Here is a 20,847-nt window from a genome sequence, read left to right on the forward strand (position 1 = left end):
AGCTGTACATGTTTATTCATGTACATTTGTGTACATGTTTTTGTGTGGATGTAGATTTTCATTTCTTGGGATAAATGCTCAGAAGTGTGCTGATTTTTATGGGAAATGCGTGTATGGTTTTAATTAATGTTTTTATCGATACAATTTACATATAACATTGAGTAAGTTTAAGGTATATAGTGTGCCAATTTGATACATTTATATTGCAAATAGGATTATCACAGTAGCTTTAGCTAACACTTCAATTCTGTCACATAATTATCATTTATTTTTTGTGGCGAACTATTTGGTTTTTAGAAGAAATTGCCAAACTCCTTACCAGAGTAAAGAGGTAGCTGAGACTAGCTTGCATTGTTCAACCGAGTACTTCAAATTTTTTTTAAAGCTAGTATTTCTTTGTTTTGCCATAAAGATACAAGCTTTAGTTCCTTTTTACTGTATAAATAGACAAAAAATTGTCAAAATGCAGTATTCTAAGTATCATTTGTCAGTGTTTTCTGTTTTTTTGTTTGTTTTTTTCAGTTCTGTCTTAATTTATAAAACTACATTTTGAAAGCTATCATTAGTTAGGTTGTATAGTATGCTTGTTCAGTAGAAAGGAGTTCTCAAGTGATTGGTAAAATCTTATGAATATTTGATATTTGGTAAAATATTTGATAAAAGGATTTAAATTTTTTATTGTGATTTAAAAAAAACATAAAATTTACCATCTTAACCATTTTTAGATGAACAGTTTAGCACTGTAAAGTAAATTGACATTACTATGAAACTAGTCTCCAGACCTTTTTCATCATGCAATTCTGAAACTCTAGGCTGCAGTCCATGGGGTCGTGAAGAGTCGGACACGACTGAGTGACTTCCCTTTCACTTTTCACTTTGATGCATTGGAGAAGGAAATGGCAACCCACTCCAGTGTTTTGCCTGGAGAGTCCCAGGGACGGGGGAGCCTGGTGGGCTGCCGTCTATGGGGGCGCACAGAGTCGGACACGACTAAAGCGACTTAGCAGCAGCAGCATACCCATTAAACAAAACTTCCCTCCTCCCTGCCCCTCCCCAAAGAAAAACCTAGTAACCACCATTCTACTTTCTGTTTCTGTGAATTTGATACTTTAGGTACCTCATGTAAGTAGGATCATACGTACTTGTCTTTTTGTGACTAACTGGCTTTTTAAATTTACAATAATGTCTTGAACGTTCATGTACATTGTAGCATGTGACAGGACTTCCTTTTTTGTTAAGGATGAATAATATTCCATTGTATGTATTTGCCGTATTTGTTTATTTATTCAGTTGTTGATGGACATGTGGATGCTTCCACTTCTTGGCTATTGTGAATTTCCTGCTATGAATATGGGTGTGCAAATACCTTTTGACGACCCAACTTTCAAATATTTGGTATATACATGCTTGGGAGTAAGAGATTTGCTGAAGTATATGTCCGTTCTATTTAAAAAATTTTGAGGTACCTCTGTATTTTCCATAGTAGTTGCACAATTTTATAATCCTACCAACAGTGCACAAGTGTTCAATTTTTTTCCACATCGTTGCAGGCACTTATTATGTCTTCTTTTTTTTTTTTTTATTCCAGCCATCCTAGAACATGTGAAGTGGTATTTCATTGTAGTTTTGATTTGGTTTCAATTCAGATCCTTTGTCTGTTTTTAAAATTTGTGTTACTCGATTTTTTTGTTGAGTTCCAGAAATTCTTTGTATATTCTGGGTATTGACCTCTTATCAGATATGATTTGCAAATATTTTCTCTGATTCTGTAGGTTACCTTTTTACTCTGTTGATTGTGTCCTTTTATGTGTAAATGTTTTGACGTAGTCTCATCTGTCTGCTTGTGCTTTTGGTGTCATATTTAAGAAATCATTGCCAAGTCCAGTGTTATGAAGCTTTCCCCCTATGTTTTATTCTAGGAGTTTAATAGTTTTAGGTCTTACATTTAGATCTTTAATCCATTTTGAATTAATTTTTGTATATGGTGTGAGATATGAATGATCCATGTGCATCCTTTTGCGTGTGGATATCCAGTTTTCACAGCACCATTTTATGAAGCGAAACCCCATGGAATGGTCGTGGCACCCTTGTCAAAAGTCATTTGAGTGTGTATTCAAGGGTTTATTTCTGGCCTCTTGCATCTATTTCATTCGTCTGTATATCTGTCTTTATGCCAGTATTTCTACCTTTGTGATATGTTTTGAAGTCAGGAAGTGTGTTTCCTCCAAGGTTGTTTTCTTTTTCCCTAAACTGTTTTTGTTTTTTGGAGTCCCTTGAATTTTTCTATTTCTACCCAAAAAGACTTGGGATTTTGATAGGGATTATTTGAATCTGTATATTGTTTTGGGTAGTATGGGCATCTTAATATTAAGTCTTCTAATCACTAAACATAGAGTGTCTTTCCATTTTCTTGTGTGACTTAAAGCTTTAATTTCATCCAGCAGTGTTTTATAAATTTCAGTGTTTAAGTTCCCCACATCATTGGTAGGTTTGTTCCTAAGTCTTCATTTTGGTGCTACTGTAAATGGAATAGTTTTCCTTTTTGGATTGTTCATTTTTGGTGTGTAGAAGGACAGCTGACTTGTGTGTATTGGCTTTATGTCCTGCAACTTTGCTGAATTTGTTTATTCTAACAGTTTTTTTTGGTGGTGGGATGAAATCTTTAGAATTTTCTACATGTGAGACTGTTTCATCCAGTCTCACATGAACAGTCTCACATGAACAGATAATTTTGCTTCTTTCTTTCTAATATGGATGGGTTGTATTTCTTTTTCTTGCCTAATTGGTTTGGATTGGAATTCCGGTACCATGTTGAATAGAAGTGGAGAGAGAGGCCATCATTGCCTTGTTCCTGATCTTACAGGGAAAGCTTTTAGTCTTTTATCATTATAGCTGCAGGCTTTTCATAAGTATTCTTTATTATATTATTTGAGGTTATTATTATTGTTGTTTAGTTGCTAAGTTGTCTCCGACTCTTTTGTGATGCCATGAACTGTAGCCCACTGGGCTCCTCTGTCCATGGGATTATGTTGAGGTACCTTTTTCACTGTCTAGTTTGTTGAGTGTTTTTATCATGAAAAGATGTTGAAACTTACCAAATACTTTCTCTATATCAGTTGAGATGATCATGAGGGGTTTTTGCTCTTCATTCTGTTAATATGGTACATTACAGTGCTTGATATTCATGTGCTGAACCAGGCTTGTATTTTGGGAGTAAATCCTACTGTGGTCATGGTGTCTTACTTTTAATGTGCTATTGAATTTGGCTTGCTAATATTTTGTTGATGATTTTTGTGTTGGTGTTCATCAGGGATATTGGTCTGCCATTTTTTGTAGCATCTTTATTTGGCTTAGATTTAATTTTTAAAAAGTAGTTTACATGTTTTAATCTTAAAATAATTTTGGAGTACAATATAGGTGTGACTCTCCCATCATTGTCATTGTGCAGAATTAGCAACCTTTTAGATTTGAAATGGGAAGTACCTATACTATGTTTATAAACTTTAGTGTGAAAACATTTGATTTCTGAACTTTAATATGAATATAGTTCAAGCCTATGAATTATATGCTGTGGATATTAGTAGGGAAGGTTAGTGGTTTATATCAAGTGGATGCTAATGTTAGATATTTTAATAAGGTGTTACCTAATGAGAAGTGTTCAGTTCAGTCGCTCAGTTGTGTCCGACTCTTTGTGACCCCGTGAATCACAGCACGCCAGGCCTCCCTGTCCATCATCAACTCCCAGAGTGTACCCAAACTCATGTCCATCGAGTCGGTGTTGCCATCCAGCCATCTCATCCTCTGTCATCCCCATCTCCTCCCGCCCCCAATCCCTCCCAGCATCAGAGTCTTTTGCGTTGAGTCAACTCTTTGCATGAGGTGGCCAGAGTACTGGAGTTTCAGCCTCAGCATTAGTCCTTCCAGTGAACACCCGGGCTGATCTCCTTCAGAATGGACTGGTTGGATCTCCTTGCAGTCCAAGGGACTCTTAAGAGTCTTCTCCAACACCACAGTTCAAGAGCATCAATTCTTCGGCGCTCAGCTTTTTTCACAGTCCAACTCTCACATCCATACATGACCACTGGAAAAACCATAGCCTTGACTAGACAGACCTTTGTTGGCAAAGTAATGTCTCTGCTTTTGAATATGGTATCTAGGTTGGTCATAACTTTCCTTCCAAGGAGTAAGCGTCTTTTAATTTCATGGCTCCAGTCACCATCTGCAGTGATTTTGGAGCCCAAGAAAATAAAGTCTGACACTGTTTCCACTGTTTCCCCATCTATTTCCCACGAAGTGATGGGACCAGATGCCATGATCTTCGTTTTCTGAATGTTGAGCTTTAAGCCAACTTTTTCACTCCCCTTTTTCACCTTCATCAAGAGGCTCTTTAGTTCCTCTTTACTTTCTGCCATAAGGGTGGTGTCATCTGCATATCTGAGGTTATTGATATTTCTCCCAGCAGTCTTGATTCCAGCTTGTGCTTCTTCCAGCCCAGCATTTCTCATGATGTACTCTGCATAGAAGTTAAATAAGCAGGGTGACAATATACAGCCTTGACATACTCCTTTTCCTATTTGGAACCAGTCTATTGTTCCATGTCCAGTTCTAACTGTTGCTTCCTGACCTGCATATAGGTTTCTCAAGAGGCAGGTCAGGTGGTCTGGTATTCCCATCTCTTTCAGAATTTTCCACAGTTTATTGTTACACACTGTCAAAGGCTATGGCATAGTCAGTAAAGCAGAAATAGATGTTTTTCTGGAACTCTCTTGCTTTTTCGATGTCCCAACGGATATTGGCAGTTTGATCTCTGGTTCCTCTGCGTTTTCTAAAACCATCTTGAACATCTGGAAGTTCACGGTTCACGTACTGCTGAAGCCAGGCTTGCAGATTTCAAAAATGAGAAGTGTAAGGGACAAGAAATATTAAATATGTAGCATATATATAATGTTTGTGATCATAATAAAATGAACCAAAAATACTGTGCTTGGTAGTGGTGGTGGTTTAGTCGCTAAGTCATGTCCGACTCTTACGACCCCATGGACTATAGCCCTCCAGGCTCCGTCCATGGGATTCTCCAGGCAGGAATACTGGAGTTGGTTGCCATTTCCTTCTCCAGAGGATCTTCCTGACTCAGGAATCGAACCCAGGTCTCCTGCATTGCAGGCAGATGCTTTACCGACTGAGCTACAAGGGAAGCCTCTTACCTTGTAGCTTGGTAGTAGTAACTGCAATTCTGAATTTTAAGATTAAATTTCCCACTGTTCTCTATAAATTGATTTATTTTACACTATATGCTTTATTAACTGAACTGTATCTAAGTTACAGTTGTATCTCCATTTCAGGTGGATTATTAATAAATACTCAAGATTTCATTTAGATATGTTTTAGTGCCTTGAATAAATGTGAAAGTTCTTGATGTAACTAGAGAGCATATGAAATAAAAATGTGAATTTCCCTCAAAATCTGGGTGGGATTATCTTGTCTTTATCTACTTTGTTTTGACATCTGCTATTGCTTGAAATATGTCAGTGAGCCAGTAGTGCCCACTATGAAGTGGGTTTGATGGTAATACTACATGGTGTTTATATCATGCTGCATGCCATTTACAAGTGTTAACACATGGAATTAGCTGGTTGTTGTAAATTTGATTTTCAGATCTAGACACTCATTTATACCAGCTAATTTTGTCTCACCTCTGAAATGTTGAAAGCCACTCCACCCTCTAGTAATTGCTGCTGTTTACTCACGGTGACTTAACATACAGAAAGTTATGTCAGTGGGGCACATATTTTAAATTACTGCAGAAAGCGATAAATCCTGGTATTAATATTCAAGTATAAGTGTGATGAAGAGTGAACATTGACAATACTTTAAAAAGTGATTCATGGTCTAGCTGTTGACCTTACAGCCTGAGGTATGATTTTTAAGGTGACAGTATTTGATAAAACAAATATTTTACCTGTTTTGATATCTATTTTGTGATAGGGCCAGATACTGTCTAGTCAACTGCAGCTGGTGAGGCAAATTGGGGAATTAGCAGTCTTGGAGTTAGAAAGCTGCTATGTGTCACTATATCAGGTATGATATGGTATTTGGTGTCTAGCAGCAGTCATTGCAAGTATGGAGACAGATGAGAGGAGGACGGTATTGTGGCATTTAGATTAGGGCAAGCAGAGAGATACACACAGACTTTTTTAGGTTGGTTCAGGGCAGGATTCCAGTTCCTGGGATGGAGCTGGTAGATACAGGAAGAACGAGGCAGAGTATTGATCCTTGGATGACTCAGTCACAGGGTACGACTGAGTACAGAGTGATAGAGTAGTGGGTCTGCAGGAATAAGGTAGAAGCCTTTTCTCATCCCCTTCCCCTCCCCCCTACCATGGTCGCACTCATGTATTGTGAAGTTAACTATGGTGTGCTAAATTTCTACAGAAATCAGAACTGATGGTCAAGAACTGGGGCAAGCTGACTAGATTGGGCCAGGTGATCCTAATTGTGGTTAGGATTTGAGTCACATTTGCAAAGTATTGGGGAATGTGGGTAGACAAGGAAATAAGATTGCTGAGCATCTACTATCATACATTTAAAAATAGGAGGGGAACAGGTGGATGTTTCCAGTTCTGTCTGGCTTAGTTTCTGGCAGTGTATAGTGATGCCAGATCTGTGTAGACTGTGCCCCAGCTTGCTCCTTCCCCTCTTCCTGAAAGTAAAAGTTGTTTTTGAAGTGTTGTGGCATTAGATGTGTTCACTTTGTCCACTTAGTTATTTTAAAGTTTCTGGTTTTTTTTTTTTTTTTTGGTCTTCCCTTCCTTCTATATATTACTTTTTAAGTTTGTAAGGGGAGATATGTGACCTTTCCTATAGTTAGGAAATGTAGACAGGATTATTAATTCCCTTATGTATTTTGATTTCTTCTAGTCATACCTTCTCCAGATTACCTATTCCTGCTCTGGAACAGGTGCAACCATTCGAAATTTTTTAGGACTCCTAAATGTATTTGCAAATGATAATATGTGGTAGGTGTAATATGAGTATGCTATCAAGAAACATTTAGGTTAAAATTGTGTTGCTGGTCTGAGTATACATGATCATTGCTTGATTGTCATTCTCAGAAAGCTATTAGTAGAAATTGTGGCCCTGACGGTAAAGAATCCCCCTACAATGCAGGAGATGAAGGTTCGATTGCTGAGTCGGGAAGATCCTCTATAGAAGGGAATGGCTACCTGCTCAAGTATTCTGGCGTGGAATTTCCTTGGACAGAGGAGCCTGGCAGGCTACAGTCCATGGGGTCACAAAGAGTTGGATATGGCTGAGCATGCACAGATTTATATGCAAGGAGATAAACAGAGGGAAGAAAAACATCTTTTTGAGCAAGGAGAAATCTTTTTTAAAGGTTATTAATCATCAAAGGGGCAATAGTAGATTTTGTCTTTGAAGGTAGGTATTTATGTCTAATTTAATTTTTTGGTGAGCTTTTCATTTCTTGCCCTATGTATTCAGTGTTGCCATATATCATTTAACATGAGGAATGACAGTGATTTTCCTGTTTTGATTAAACATACTACTCCAGGAACTAGTCTGGAACATACCTTTGGGTTTTGTCTGGAATTCATATAAAAATTTCTGTTCTCTGCTAATCTTGAATAGGTGAACATAATAAAGATAATTTTATTATAGAAGTCAGGATTTCTTATAGATGCTTAACTTTATAACATTATGTACCTGAAATATGAATAAATCAGGTTTTAGCAACAGAGATAGTTTTGTAGTTCCTCAGATAGTTCAGATATTAAGAGAAGACATTGAGAAATAAATTTCCACCCTCATAGTTGACTTTTTTTCTTACTAACAATAACATCATAATTAAAAATTTTAAATTATCCACATTTTCACCACTCTGATACATCAGCTGTTTTCCTTTGTGTTGTTTTTTGGTTAATATTGTATCCTAATACAAGACTTATAAGTTGTCAAAGTTGCTGCACAGTCATAAGTAGTTTCAGTGTATAAATATTAATTACATTTTTGTACTATAAGTTAGTTCATGGCTGGACATTTACCCTATTTTTAAGTGTTTATATTATAATGATGGTGGCATTTCAGAAGGGTATATACATTTCCAAGATGTGATCCTTATAGATAGAAGAATGTAATAACCCTTTTGGGCGAGTGTTAGTTAAGGGGGTAGTGTGTGGTATATGTGCTGAATTTGCTAGCTTTTAGCAGTTATTTCTGCATTTTCAGGGAGAGAATTAACACACCAGCTACTTTCAGTGCTGCCTCCACTCCCCAGTAACATGTGGATTCTGAGGGACCTTGTTAGTGATGACTTTGTTTTGTAGCTTTTATTTTCTATCTTGAGACCCCTTGGGATTGAATTAAAGGAACTTTGAAAAACAATCATTCTTTTATAAAAAGAAATCAGAATTACTTTAAGGTTTTTAAACAATATCAAAGAAAAGCAGATTTTTTGTACTTTTTTACTTTTTCAGCAATGGGTGGGTAGTTTTAATCATTTAAGTCATTATTTGGAGTTAGGATGCAAGTATACTTATATATTTAATATATATTTGTGTCTATGTGCCAGAGTAGTAGTTATCCAACAGGTTTTCAGAAGTGGAAAAAGAAGAAAGTTTTTGTTATTGAATTAATTAACCTAAACACAATTGAATATTGATAACTTGAAAAGTATAGGGATCAAATTTCAGCTTTTAGATCTCTGTTTATATCAAAAGCAGTACTGCTGAAAGCGTTTACTTGAATTTAACATATAGAGTAAAAATATATATATATAATCACCCATTATTTTTTCACCTAGTAATTATATATGAATATACTCAATAAATCTTTAATGACAGTGTATTATGCACTTGAGGCTAAGGAAGTGGTTTTACTTTAAAGTATATTACTCAACCTATCAACAAATGTGTTTGCTTAGGTTTCAGTAAGAAGCAGCAAAATCTAGTTGTTATTGGTTGTATTTTTTTCCCAAAAGGAAAATAGTGATTGAGAGTTAAAGCAAATTTCATTTCTATGCTTTATCCTCCAAAGCTGTTAGAATGTTAACTCGCTAATAGTAGTTACAGAGAATTGGTACAAATACTGAAAATCTCAAGAGTTTTTCTTTGACATTAGGTGAGAGCTCCACCTTGTGATCTTTGAGCATATTTCTTAAAAATTAATAACCTACATACAGTAGGCCTAAAATGTTGTGGTGAGTTTGACTATTAAACTTACACTTTTATTTGAGCTTTATGTATTCTTAAAATTTCTGGATTCCCAATTTAGGTCAAATGGCATTAAGTACATTTAAAGACTTTGTGAATTTTTAATGAAAATCTTTGAGGGAGGCAAATTGTACTTATATATAGCTATAAACGTTTAAAATAAAAAGGGAAAAATTCTAAGTTCTTCTTGCAGATAAAGTTTATATTCTTGAAAGAAAAGTAAAAGCTCAGGATACATGGACTTTAATATTATGTTTAATAGTAAGTGGCAGTAGGCGCTTTGTCTTACTGTTACAGGTAGTTCCATAAGGGCAAGGATCATTGATCCCCTGTTCATCACTGTACACCTAGTGATCACCATTACATTTAACACATGGTAGATACTTTTACTTGGATGGATGGATTTTTTAATATTTAGAAACTTGAAAAAGCAGGTGTTTCACTGGGATAGAGAGTTGGCTAGTTTAATAGTTTTTTCTAAACCTATTAGACCATGGGAAAATGCTTCTTTTTAAAATACAGATACCTTGTCTGGGAGATTTACATCTTTATAAATTCTGTTTTTCTTTTGTGTTTGCTTTGGTTTCTAATTACCAAATATGTGTTAGTATCGCCCTACTTTGAGCAAAATAATTTGACCTGGCAAGACTTCTTATACACTAGAAATTAATTTTGTGTTATTTAGAGGAATATAGTATATCATACAATACCTGTTTTATTTAGTGAAGTGAAAGTGTTTATCACTAAGTCGTGGTCTGACTCTTTGTGATCCCATGTTCTGTAGCCCACCAAGGCTCCTCTGTCCATGGGATTTCCTAGGCCAGAATACTGGAGTGGGTAGCCATTCCCTTCTTGAGGGGATCTTCCTTACCCAGGGATTGAACCTGGGTCTCCTGCATTGCAGGCAGATTCTTTGCCATCTGAGCCACCAGGGAAGCCTGTTTTATTTAATGCTGTCTGCTTTTCAGAGCTGAGTCATTTTTTATGTCCCTTGGGAGCATACATTTATGAACTGTCTTTAAAGTCTGCTTAAAAACTGTGTATTAATATTTAGGGAATGCTGTGTATTTAGGGAACTGTGTATTTAGGGAATGCACGGAGTTTGGTTTTATAAAGCGTTCAAATGAAGGGGTGGGGGCAGGTAGGGAAACAGACACAGCAAGTCTTTATTTCCATTTTGTCATCTAGATGATGTGTTGATTAGAACTGATTAACTCTATACCTTTCCAACTCACTAAATAAAAATCAAAATAGTTCTCTTTTTTTAAAATAGTTTTCTTTCTAAAATAAGTTGGGGGCTTCCCTGGTGGCTCAGTCAGTTGTAAAGAATCCACCTATCAATGCAGGACATGGGTTCGGTCCTTGGTCTGTGAAGATCCCATATGACACAGAGCAACTGAGCCCATCTGCCACAATTACTGAGACTGCTCTCTAGAGCCCACATGCTGCAGATACTGAAATCCATGTACCTAGGGCCTGTGCTCTGTAACAAGAGAAGCTACTGCAATGAGAAGCTTGTGCACTGCAGCTAGAGAGTAGCTCCTGCTTGCTGCAACTAGAGAAGAAAGCCATGCATCAATGAAGACCCAGCACAGCTCAAAATAAATAAAATAATAAAATAAGTTGGGATTTTTAGGAGGCTGGAGTGTATCCTACATGTGATGATGAGTCCCAACTCTGATATACAATTACATATTAGTAGCCATTTATGATGTGTTTTAGAGATTTAAAATTAATGGAAAAATTGATCAGTTTCAATTTAGAGCATTCATGAGATGAACTTCTCATCACTATGTGGTATTTGAAGATTTATTAATTATTTGATATGTTTAGTCTTTAGGTGGCCACCAAGTATAAGATTCACTTGGAAATAAAAGCATAAAGTTTTAAAACAAAGTTATACATAAGATTAAAAGCTTCAGACCCAGCCTATTTTCTCTTTTATAGGCTTTTCATTTGCTTTTTTAGATCACCCTCTTACTGGGAAATTGCATCTTCCTATGGCCAGGCTTAGTTGGTCACAAATGTATTCATCTGTTGTTCATATGACATTACTGGTATTTAAATTGATTATAAGTTCCTTGAAGGAATAGATCAATCTGGGCTAACATTTTTTTCCATTTTCCTGTTAAATGCAGGTGGTATTATCATGAAGTAGTTAGTTATTAAAAAACAGGCTTTGAATCTCTGTTTTTATTTTCTGTGATAGAAGAATCTGTTTTTAAAATGTTTCAAAATTATATCTTAGATTTTTAAAATTAGCTCCTTTTAACTATACATCATAAGCAAAAGCTAGAGAATTTTTAGGCATTTTGTATTATGGTTTAAACTTGTCATAAAGATTTTACAATGAGTAAGTCACATTGTGTTTCTAGTTAGGGCATCTGTCTTTTTTAAGCCATACTAGAGAATTATAACAAATTCTAAAAAAATAATTGTAATAGAAGCTTCTTTCTTTGTATTTGTTGTTACTATTGTGGGGCTACAATAGTTGCAACAAATCCATATCTAGAAAAAGCAGTCAAATGCAAAGGATAGAAATCCTTATTTACTAAAACACTTTAGCAGACACTTGGAAATTTAGTTTTTGGGTATATACCCTTCCCAACATTTTTGGTGTGTTTATAATAAATATGGCATTTCTTCTACCCCACCCCCCATCCTTTTTAAAGGAATTGTCTGCCTTAGAAGAAAGACGCAAACCATCATTTTACCCACATAAATATATGACTACATTTCTGACATTGGGGCGTTACAGAAGATGATAAAGAAATGATAGCAGCTCCAGAAATACCAACTGATTTTAATCTACTTCAGTAAGTATATTATGATAGTTTCTAAATACATGTTTTTTCCACAAAATGGGAACTGTATTAACTTCAGTTAAAGTTACTTCTGCTTGAGAAGATACAGTGTTTCAGTATAAGATAGCATGCATACTTTGAAATAGTTTATACCAATGCTTACTAGATTCTGTAATAGTAATTCCATGCCTTTTTTTGTAGTGTGCTTATTTTGTAATTTAGATACTGGAGAATTTATTATTTTTGCTGTTCAGTTCTTCGAGTCCATACTTGGTTTTACAATAACAACTGTTTTGAAGGGGGTGTCATGAAATTCTTACGTGTTCTCATTAGTAAGGAATATATACCATGCAATAGCATTTAGGATATAATGTCAGATTGTCAGATTTCTGTTTAAAATCAAGTGACAGACTGAAACAGATGTAGGAGGTTAAGACATGCTCTCCTTTTTTTCCCCAAAAACAAATTACATGCTCATTGGTTCATAAAGTGATTTCAACATAGGTATTTTCTTTACCCTTGTCTTAAAAGCTGCTTATATGCCTTCCTCAACTTTTATTCTCATTACTCTTTAGTGTTTCATGTAGGAAAGAATTTGAGCTACTATTTTCAGTAGTGATTTAAATTCTAAGCTCCAGTTTCATGAGATGCCTAAGAGAAGAGTGAACCTTTAAACTGCTCGTGGACCCTATTAACTTTACACACACATATACCACACTATGTTTGTTATTAGGATCTTTAAAAGACTTGATTTTAAAACATATCCTGGTTGCTAAAAATTTTGAAAACGACAGATATCCTCATACATATTGGTGTCTGGTGTCTGCTTTTGATATTTTTTAGATTTTCATTTAAAAAGTAATTTTATCATTTTCAGACTGTTGAGTCTACTAGGATATTTATTACCAGTATTTCAAAGCATGTTTTTTAATATGATTTTAGTCCCAGTTTATATTGACTCTTCTTAGTTTCTTGAAGAAAGCTTCTTGTTTTTCTTTTAGTTTCTTTGAGGGAGGATATGGGATAATCTTAAAAAAAGTAATTTTTGGTTTGACTATTACAATATTATCTTATGAAGTTTCTTGAACGTGTTAATACAGTAGAGATAATTTTAAAAGTTTTTGTTATAGAGTATTGACTATTAGACTATCTCAAGTAATTAGGACCTGAAATAGGATAATCAGTTCAGTTCAGTTGCTCAGTCATGTCTGACTCTTTGCAACCCCATAGACTGCAGCACGCCAGGCTTCCCTGTCCTTCACCAACTCCCGGAGCTTGCTCAAACTCATGTCCATCGAGTTGGTGATGCCATCCAACCATCTCATCCCCTGTCGTCTCCTCCTGCCTTCAATCTTGCCCAGCATCAGGGTCTTTTCCAATGAGTCAGTTTTTCGCATCAGGTGGAAATAGGATAATAGATAAGAGGAAATTGCTATTGTGGAGGTAAACTAGGCAGTATTTGATTGGGTATGTGAGGTTGGGGCAGGGTAAAGAGAAAGGAGTGGAAGATTCATTCCTGTGACAGATGACTAATTGAAGTTTCAGACCACTAAAAGGTTAACCCAGTATACTCTGTGAACATATTAGCATATTGTAATTTCACCTAGGATAGATTTTTGTTGTTTTTATCTTAAAAACAAAGGGAAGCGATAGAGAAAGACAGACTCAGAAGAATATTTCTTCTCTGGTTTGGGAATTTTTAGACTGTCACCCTGATTACTCCAGTTTTCTTCAGAAGGTTTTCCAGTTAGTAATTAAACCTGTAGTGGCTCATTCTTTTAGTTGGGATAGCCTGGAGATGAGAATTCAGAGTGTAATTGAGCCATTGATTACTCTTTGGTCATTGGAATATTGGCAAAGACTAGTGATTGCTGACTTGGAGCATTTACTGAGCTTTCTAAGGGAGCTAGTGTCCCACCCATGTTTTGGGGAAGAAAAAAGTATTACACACCAGGATGTTTAAAAACATTTTCGATTTTTTTTTTTTTTTTGCAAAGCCATTTAGGCATGTGGGAAGATTATTGATGACAGCAGTCTTAAAGATGTAAGAGGTGTGAGTTTCAGGGTTAATGTTAAGTAGTCATTCAGGTTTTGGTGCATTAACTATGGGAAATGGTGTTTATTACAGGCTATTTTCCTCTCAGCATTGTAGGACATAGTTAGGATTGCCAGTATCTTCTATACATTGCTTACATAACTTTGTAGGTAAGTGCTATAAATAGTAATTTTTTACCCTGCTAACACCTTAGCCATTATTTTACATTTATAAAAAGTATTCCTAACTCACAGCCTCTGGACAACTGGTTATTATAGCAATAAAAATGGAAATAGAAGAAGTTTAATTAGAGAAGACTAGCTTTAGAAATCGGGGAAGGCAATGGCACCCCACTCCAGTACTCTTGCCTGGAAAATCCCGTGGACGGAGGAGCCTGGTAGGCTGTAGTCCATGGGGTCGCGAAGAGTCAGACACGACTGAGCGACTTCACTTTGACTTTTCACTTTCATGCATTGGAGAAGGAAATGGCAAGCCACTGCAGTGTTCTTGCCTGGAGAATCCCAGGGACAGGGAAGCCTGGTGGGCTGCAGTCTATGGGATCGCACAGAGTCGGACACAACTGAAGCGACTTAGCAGCAGCAGCTTTAGAAATATAGCCTTTCACTTGGATTCTATTTATTTTAAAAACAAAACTGATAATAGTTTTACACATTGAAAATGGTACAACTTTTATCTTCTATGTGTTTTTTAATTCTAAAAGCCTTTGTGAGTGACCCAGATACCAAGTATGCCTTGCTTTAAGCATTTAAGGGTGAGTATGTTTCTACTATTTAGATAGATGGACCCAGTTTTTCATATATAGGAAGCATCACCCATGTATATTTAAATTGATTTACTTCCATTATCCCTTGGGCTTCCCTCGTAGCTAAGTCGGTAAAGAGTCTGCCTGCAATGCAGGAGACCTGGGTTCCATCCCTGGGTCAGGAATATCCCCTGGAGAAGGAAGTAGCAACCCACTCCAGTATTCTTGCCTGGAAACTCCATGGACAGAGGAGTCTGGCAGACTACAGTAGTCTGTGGGGTTGCAAGAGTCCAACACGACTGAGCTAAGCACATATGCACACTTCCATTATGCCCTAGAAAATATGGATTATACACAGCACCCCTTCTACTCCAAAATGAGGGGCAAAATGAGAACTATAAATTGGTGTCTTAGAGATTAAACAGACTTCAGAGAGTTCCTTGTTTCCTGCATAAATATTATTTGTAAATGTGAAGATTGAGAGGTTGTCAGTTGTTCAGGGTCACACAGTTTGCTAGTACTGTATTAACTAGAAACAGTTCTCTTGACTAGCTCACTACCTTTTTACTTTATAAAAGATTTTCATCAGTTAGCATACTTCCCTACTCCGTTTCAAATGATTTAGTTTGTAAAAATGTTTATGTATAGTCTTTCAGAAATACATGTTACACTTAGATTTATAAATATTTTGGGATGATGTAGGAAAGGTCATAAGAGCCTTAATATTGCTAAAATTACCTAATAAAGGTTATCTCATACCTAGTGCTAAAATATTGGAGAAGGCAATGGCACCCCACTCCAATACTCTTGCCTGGAAAATCCCATGGATGGAGGAGCCTGGTAGGCTGCAGTCCATGGGGTCGCTAAGAGTCGGACATGACTGAGCGACTTTACTTTCACTTTTCATTTTCGTGCATTGGAGAAGGAAATGGCAACCCAGTCCAGTGTTCTTGCCTGGAGAATCCCAGGGACAGGGAAGCCTGGTGGGCTGCTGTCTATGGGGTCGCACAGAGTCGGACACGACTGAGGCGACTTAGCAGCAGCAGCAGTGCTAAAATACAGTTTACCTGAGCACCATGATCTCTGAATCAAAAAATGAAACCAGCCATTCTAATAGAACAGCACATTTCTTAGAGTTAGAAGTTTGAGAGCCCCTGTTTTCATTTTTATACTCTGGTTAAAAGTTAACGAGAAATGTTTAGACGTTTGTGTTTTAGATTAATGTTTTTGTGTTATATAATTTTATATGTTTGGTAATATGCTACGATATGATACTTTGGAAAAGCATCTTAATTACATTTAATACTAATGTAGCTTTGTAATGAGTTAACCTGGCCTTTCTTTTAGAAAATACGGCAAAATTTAGAAACTCCATTTACTTTTCTAAGACAGCTTTTAAATAATTGCTTATCTTTTTGTCATAGGGAGTCAGAAACACACTTTTCTTCTGACACAGATTTTGAAGACATTGAAGGAAAAAACCAAAAGCAAGGCAAAGGAAAAGTATGTACAGAATATATGTCTTTATTTTTGTTCTTTAGCTCATAATTACACATATGAATATATATATGCATATATATTTTTAGTTACGTCTCAGATGTTGTTTTCTTTTAAAAATGCTTTTTTCCACTGATAAGTATGGTAAGCTTTTGAACACATGTGGTTTCTTTGACTTCTAGACCAAATACCTTTTGATTCTCTACTTCTACTACTATAAAGTTGGAATTAATAAGTCATTATTTCCAGTAGTTTATTTTATAAAGCATTGTATGCTAAAGCAAAATGTGATATTCTATTGGTTTTATTTTTACTGACATGAGTAGTCCAATATAAAGCAAATTGGTAAATTTCTTTCTCTAAAGTACCCTAAAAATGTAACCTATGAGGTTTACTATTGACAGTGACTCTTTATGAATAATGTCAAGGATAAAAACGAACAAAGTGAAGTTCTGAGTCAATAGAATGCAAGTTTAGAGTATGAGTGGATAGCCTGAGAGATGTGGATAACTTAGTGAATGGTTAAATTATTTTGGAAAGTACCTTTGACTCTGTGCATGTGTAAATACGTTGTGCAAAAGATGACTCTTTTTGTTCAGCATTTTCTTTGCCAAAATGAATTCTGGATTCATATTTTCTCATGACACATTTACTTAAAAATGTCTAAATAATGCTGAAATGTATGATGAACAGAGTAAAAATTTCTCATTTTAAATATGTAAACATTTTGATGAACATACACACATATATAAACATGCATGTAGAATTTTACTTAAATGGAATCAAACTATGCAAACTGTTTCATTTGCTTTTAAAACTTAATGGTATGTTGTCAGAAGCTTTCCTATCAGTGAATTTTTCCCCTCTGTAATTTTTGATGGTGTCATAGTATCACATGTTTTAAAAAATTTTTATTTATTTATTTGCACTGGGTCTCAGTTGTAGCATGTGGGATCTAGCTCCCTGACCAGGGATCAAACTTGGTTCCCTTGCATTGGGAGCACGAAGTTCCAACCACTGGACCACCAGGGAAGTCCCATAGTATCACATTTTATATATGGAACATAATTTATTTAACTAGTCCTTGGAATATCTTTTTAGAGTGCACATAATCCATGTGTTTCATATTTCCTATGCACTCTTAGTCTCTTAAAAAGTAGTAGTATGAGAGAGAACATGTGAATGAATACACATGTTAACGCATGACTACCCAAATACAGCCATAACTCTAGTGGGTAGTTAACAGTTATTCATTAGAAAATCATTTTTTATTGGTTCTGTAGCCATCTTTCAAAACTGAAATTCTGCTTTTGGCTTTGATTTAATTTGCAAGTTGGGATAAGACTTATAGTGGCATCTGAATAGAGTAGTCACTGCCCTTGGTTATTAGGGGGTCAGATCAAAGATTTATTATAACAGTAATCATATTTTGACCCTATACCATGTACGTTCGATGCACTGTGCTAATAATTTTACCTATTATCTAACATTTGAACAACCCCGTAGATTAGAAAACTTCCTTATTTTTATAGACAGTAAACTGAGATCTGTTGAAGCTTAATGGTTGAGGAATTGAGCCCACATTTGTTGAAAGATGGTACTCTTAATCCACTATAGTATATACTACCTCATAGTCTTTTCTTAATAGGTTTTCCCCCCTACAAGATTAGCTTGTTTACTTCTTGTACTTCCAATATTGTCCGCCTTTGCATATTGTTTTTTGTAGCACAGCATATCCATTGAACCATTTTAATTGTACTAAGTAGTTTTGCATACAAACAGGGAATATTGAGGCATATGATAGATAAATTAAAAATATATAGCTCCATGTTAATTAACATGAACATTTTATACTTCTAGTATATACTTTGTAGTTGAGCTTTTCTTTTACCCTTATCTCTGAAATTTTTTCTGTTTTTTTTGCTGGGGACAAAAGCCTCTCTTTCTTCAATTAGGAATTAGTGACTTAGGTTCACAAAGACTGAATATCATTAACAAAATAAGGTAAATTAACAAGTAGTATCTCTCATTGGTTAGGAAGGGATTTGAAGTAGTTCCTAAGAGTAGGGTGGTTTTAGATTCTTGAAGGAGAAAGAACCCTTTATAGAACAAAGCATGGAAACATACAGTCAGTGGCAGTGACTATAGACCAGCGATCTGCAAACTATGGCCTGTTTTTATACTACCCCGAGTTAAGAATGGTTTTTACATTTTTTAAGGATAGTAAAGGTAAAGAATATGTGACAGAGACAGTAATGTGGCCTGCAGAGCCTTAAAAGTATTTACTATCTGATGCTTTACAGAAAGTTTGCTCTAGATCATAGAAATGTGTAGATCTAGAAGAGACCGTCAATCATCTGTTCTAATCTGTAAAGATTTTAATACAACTCTGGCATTTTAGAAAAGAGAACTCTGAAATGGGGAGTGACTTTTTAAAAATAATGTATAAATTGGAGGTGTTTTATATCTGGGGCATGTGGGCAACTGTTTCACTGATTATGAAGTCTCCACACCCAACATCGACAACTTTCTTATAAAGGGGCTTCACTTCCATAGTATTTGTTAATTGAATGTTCATGATAAATAAGTGTTGAAGGGAAGGCCCAGAACAAAAATGAGATTGATATACCCATTCAAACTTCTTAGAATTGTCAATTCAGTGCAGTGATTTATAAGACTAATGATAGTTATCAAGTTAAAATGTTGAACTAATTAGAAGTTAATTATTTCACAGAGTTTTGTTACTGCTGCTGCCCACTACAGTCTGTACCCTAAAGCAACAATCATATGAAGTAGGCACTGTTTTCTTTTTTTACTTTTATCCTCACTTTGCAAATTAGAAAATCTCTCTGAAGCATAGTGTGGTTAAGTAATGTGCCGAAGATCCTTCAGCTAACAGGAGTAGAAATTTGAGACCCAGTAGTCTGTCAAATCTACAGAGACTGTGCTCCAAACTGCAGTGTTACATGAGGTATATGGCAGCATAAGTGAAAAAAATCGGTACCACAAAGAGGCTGTCATAACCATGTAATTTTACTATGACATGTGTATGGCACTCTGCTTTAGGTCAGGTTTGAGTATTTTATAATTATGCACCCTATCAGCTGCTTCTGTAGCTTTATTTTGAATTCTCAAGGATAAGAAAATAACTTAATCAATTTGTATCTTTATGCAGACTTGTAAAAAAGGCAAAAAAGGTCCAGGAGAGAAGGGCAAAGGTGGAAATGGAGGAGGAAAACCTCCTTCTGGTCCAAACCGAATGAATGGTCATCATCAACAGAATGGAGTGGAAAACATGATGTTGTTTGAAGTTGTTAAAATGGGCAAGAGTGCTATGCAGGTAATGTTTATTGTGTTCTTCCCAGTTCATTTGTACATTGAGAACTTTAGTGAGTTATATAAAATATTTTCCTGATTTTTCTAATATGTAAAAAAAAATTTTCACACTACTTACTATAGAAAAGCAACAAACTAGTCGGGAAACTAGGAATCTTATCAGTTCAGACATAAGACCAAGCTGTGTCTTGAGTCATTTTCTTCTGTATTATTTTTTTAATGGCATCTCACAAAAAATTATTTGGTCAAAAAATATGCTGCTATAAACCCTGACTGTGATGTCTCAATTTCCTCTGAATTTATATAGTGGCTGTTAAAACATGAAATTCTTTACACATACAGAATTCTTGGTTGAGTGACCTAATGTAATCACTATCCACTTGAGTGAATTATTTTGATCACTATTGTCTATTCCAGATTTTATTACTTGTGCTGTTTCTTAGCACAGAAGTACAAAGTTAGAGTCACCCATGTCAAATTATCTTAATTTTGTTTCTTCATAATTTTATGACAGCAGAAACTTTTTGGCTTTATACCCATGTGGTTTTTAAAAATTGAATCAACACTATACTCATATACATGTTTAATGAAATTATTATAAAATATTAATTGAAGCTAATAAATAAAATTTTTTTACATGTAAGGGATTGTTAGCTTTTGAACCATCACCAATTGTATAGTGTAGTGTAGTTTCTTGAATTAACTCATTTATTCATATATGGTTGGCTTTCATATAGTTGTAATTAGGATGTGGATTTTATTTCTTATTTAATATTTTAAATTATTGTTTTGTGTACACATTAAAAAAATAATGTCGTCTTATATTACTGTGCTATGGTTTATTTAGTCATTCCCTAATTCAAAAATTATCCTCCCCTCTCTAGTTCCCATTTTGGATTAATTTTATTGAAGAGATAAATTATCTCTGTCATATTGTATACCATTTCGTTACTTTCCTTTTTATATTTATATTGTACTTTTTGTCTGTAATATTTTGTTCTAAGTGGTTAAATGCATTAATCTTTCTTTCTGATATTTTGTCATTTTTGTTACCATCATAAATCTCAACTTATATCTACAACTAATTAGGCTATTCTATTTTTGTCTAGTTTGTAGGTTTTTTTTTTTTAACTTTTTGGCACATCAGAAATTTTTAATAGAAAATGTGAGGGCTTAGCTTTATAT

At 35.3% G+C, this 20,847-nt stretch overlaps 1 protein-coding gene across 8 annotated transcripts in view; it reads left to right on the forward strand.

The window, feature by feature from the left end:
• Window positions 1-20,847, forward strand: part of STAG2 (stromal antigen 2) — a 129,827-nt gene that overhangs the window by 36,349 nt on the left and 72,631 nt on the right. For all 8 annotated transcript variants that reach the window (NM_001354660.1, NM_001354661.1, XM_024988254.2 and 5 more), the window contains exons 2-4: window positions 11,900-12,043; window positions 16,254-16,332; window positions 19,502-19,666. In NM_001354660.1, the coding sequence (NP_001341589.1) occupies window positions 12,000-12,043; window positions 16,254-16,332; window positions 19,502-19,666 (288 nt within the window). In that variant the 5' untranslated portion in view covers window positions 11,900-11,999. The remainder of the gene's footprint in view (window positions 1-11,899; window positions 12,044-16,253; window positions 16,333-19,501; window positions 19,667-20,847) is intronic.

The sequence above is a fragment of the Bos taurus genome, chromosome X (genome assembly GCF_002263795.3).
Source record: "Bos taurus isolate L1 Dominette 01449 registration number 42190680 breed Hereford chromosome X, ARS-UCD2.0, whole genome shotgun sequence".
Classification (NCBI taxonomy): domain Eukaryota; kingdom Metazoa; phylum Chordata; class Mammalia; order Artiodactyla; family Bovidae; genus Bos; species Bos taurus.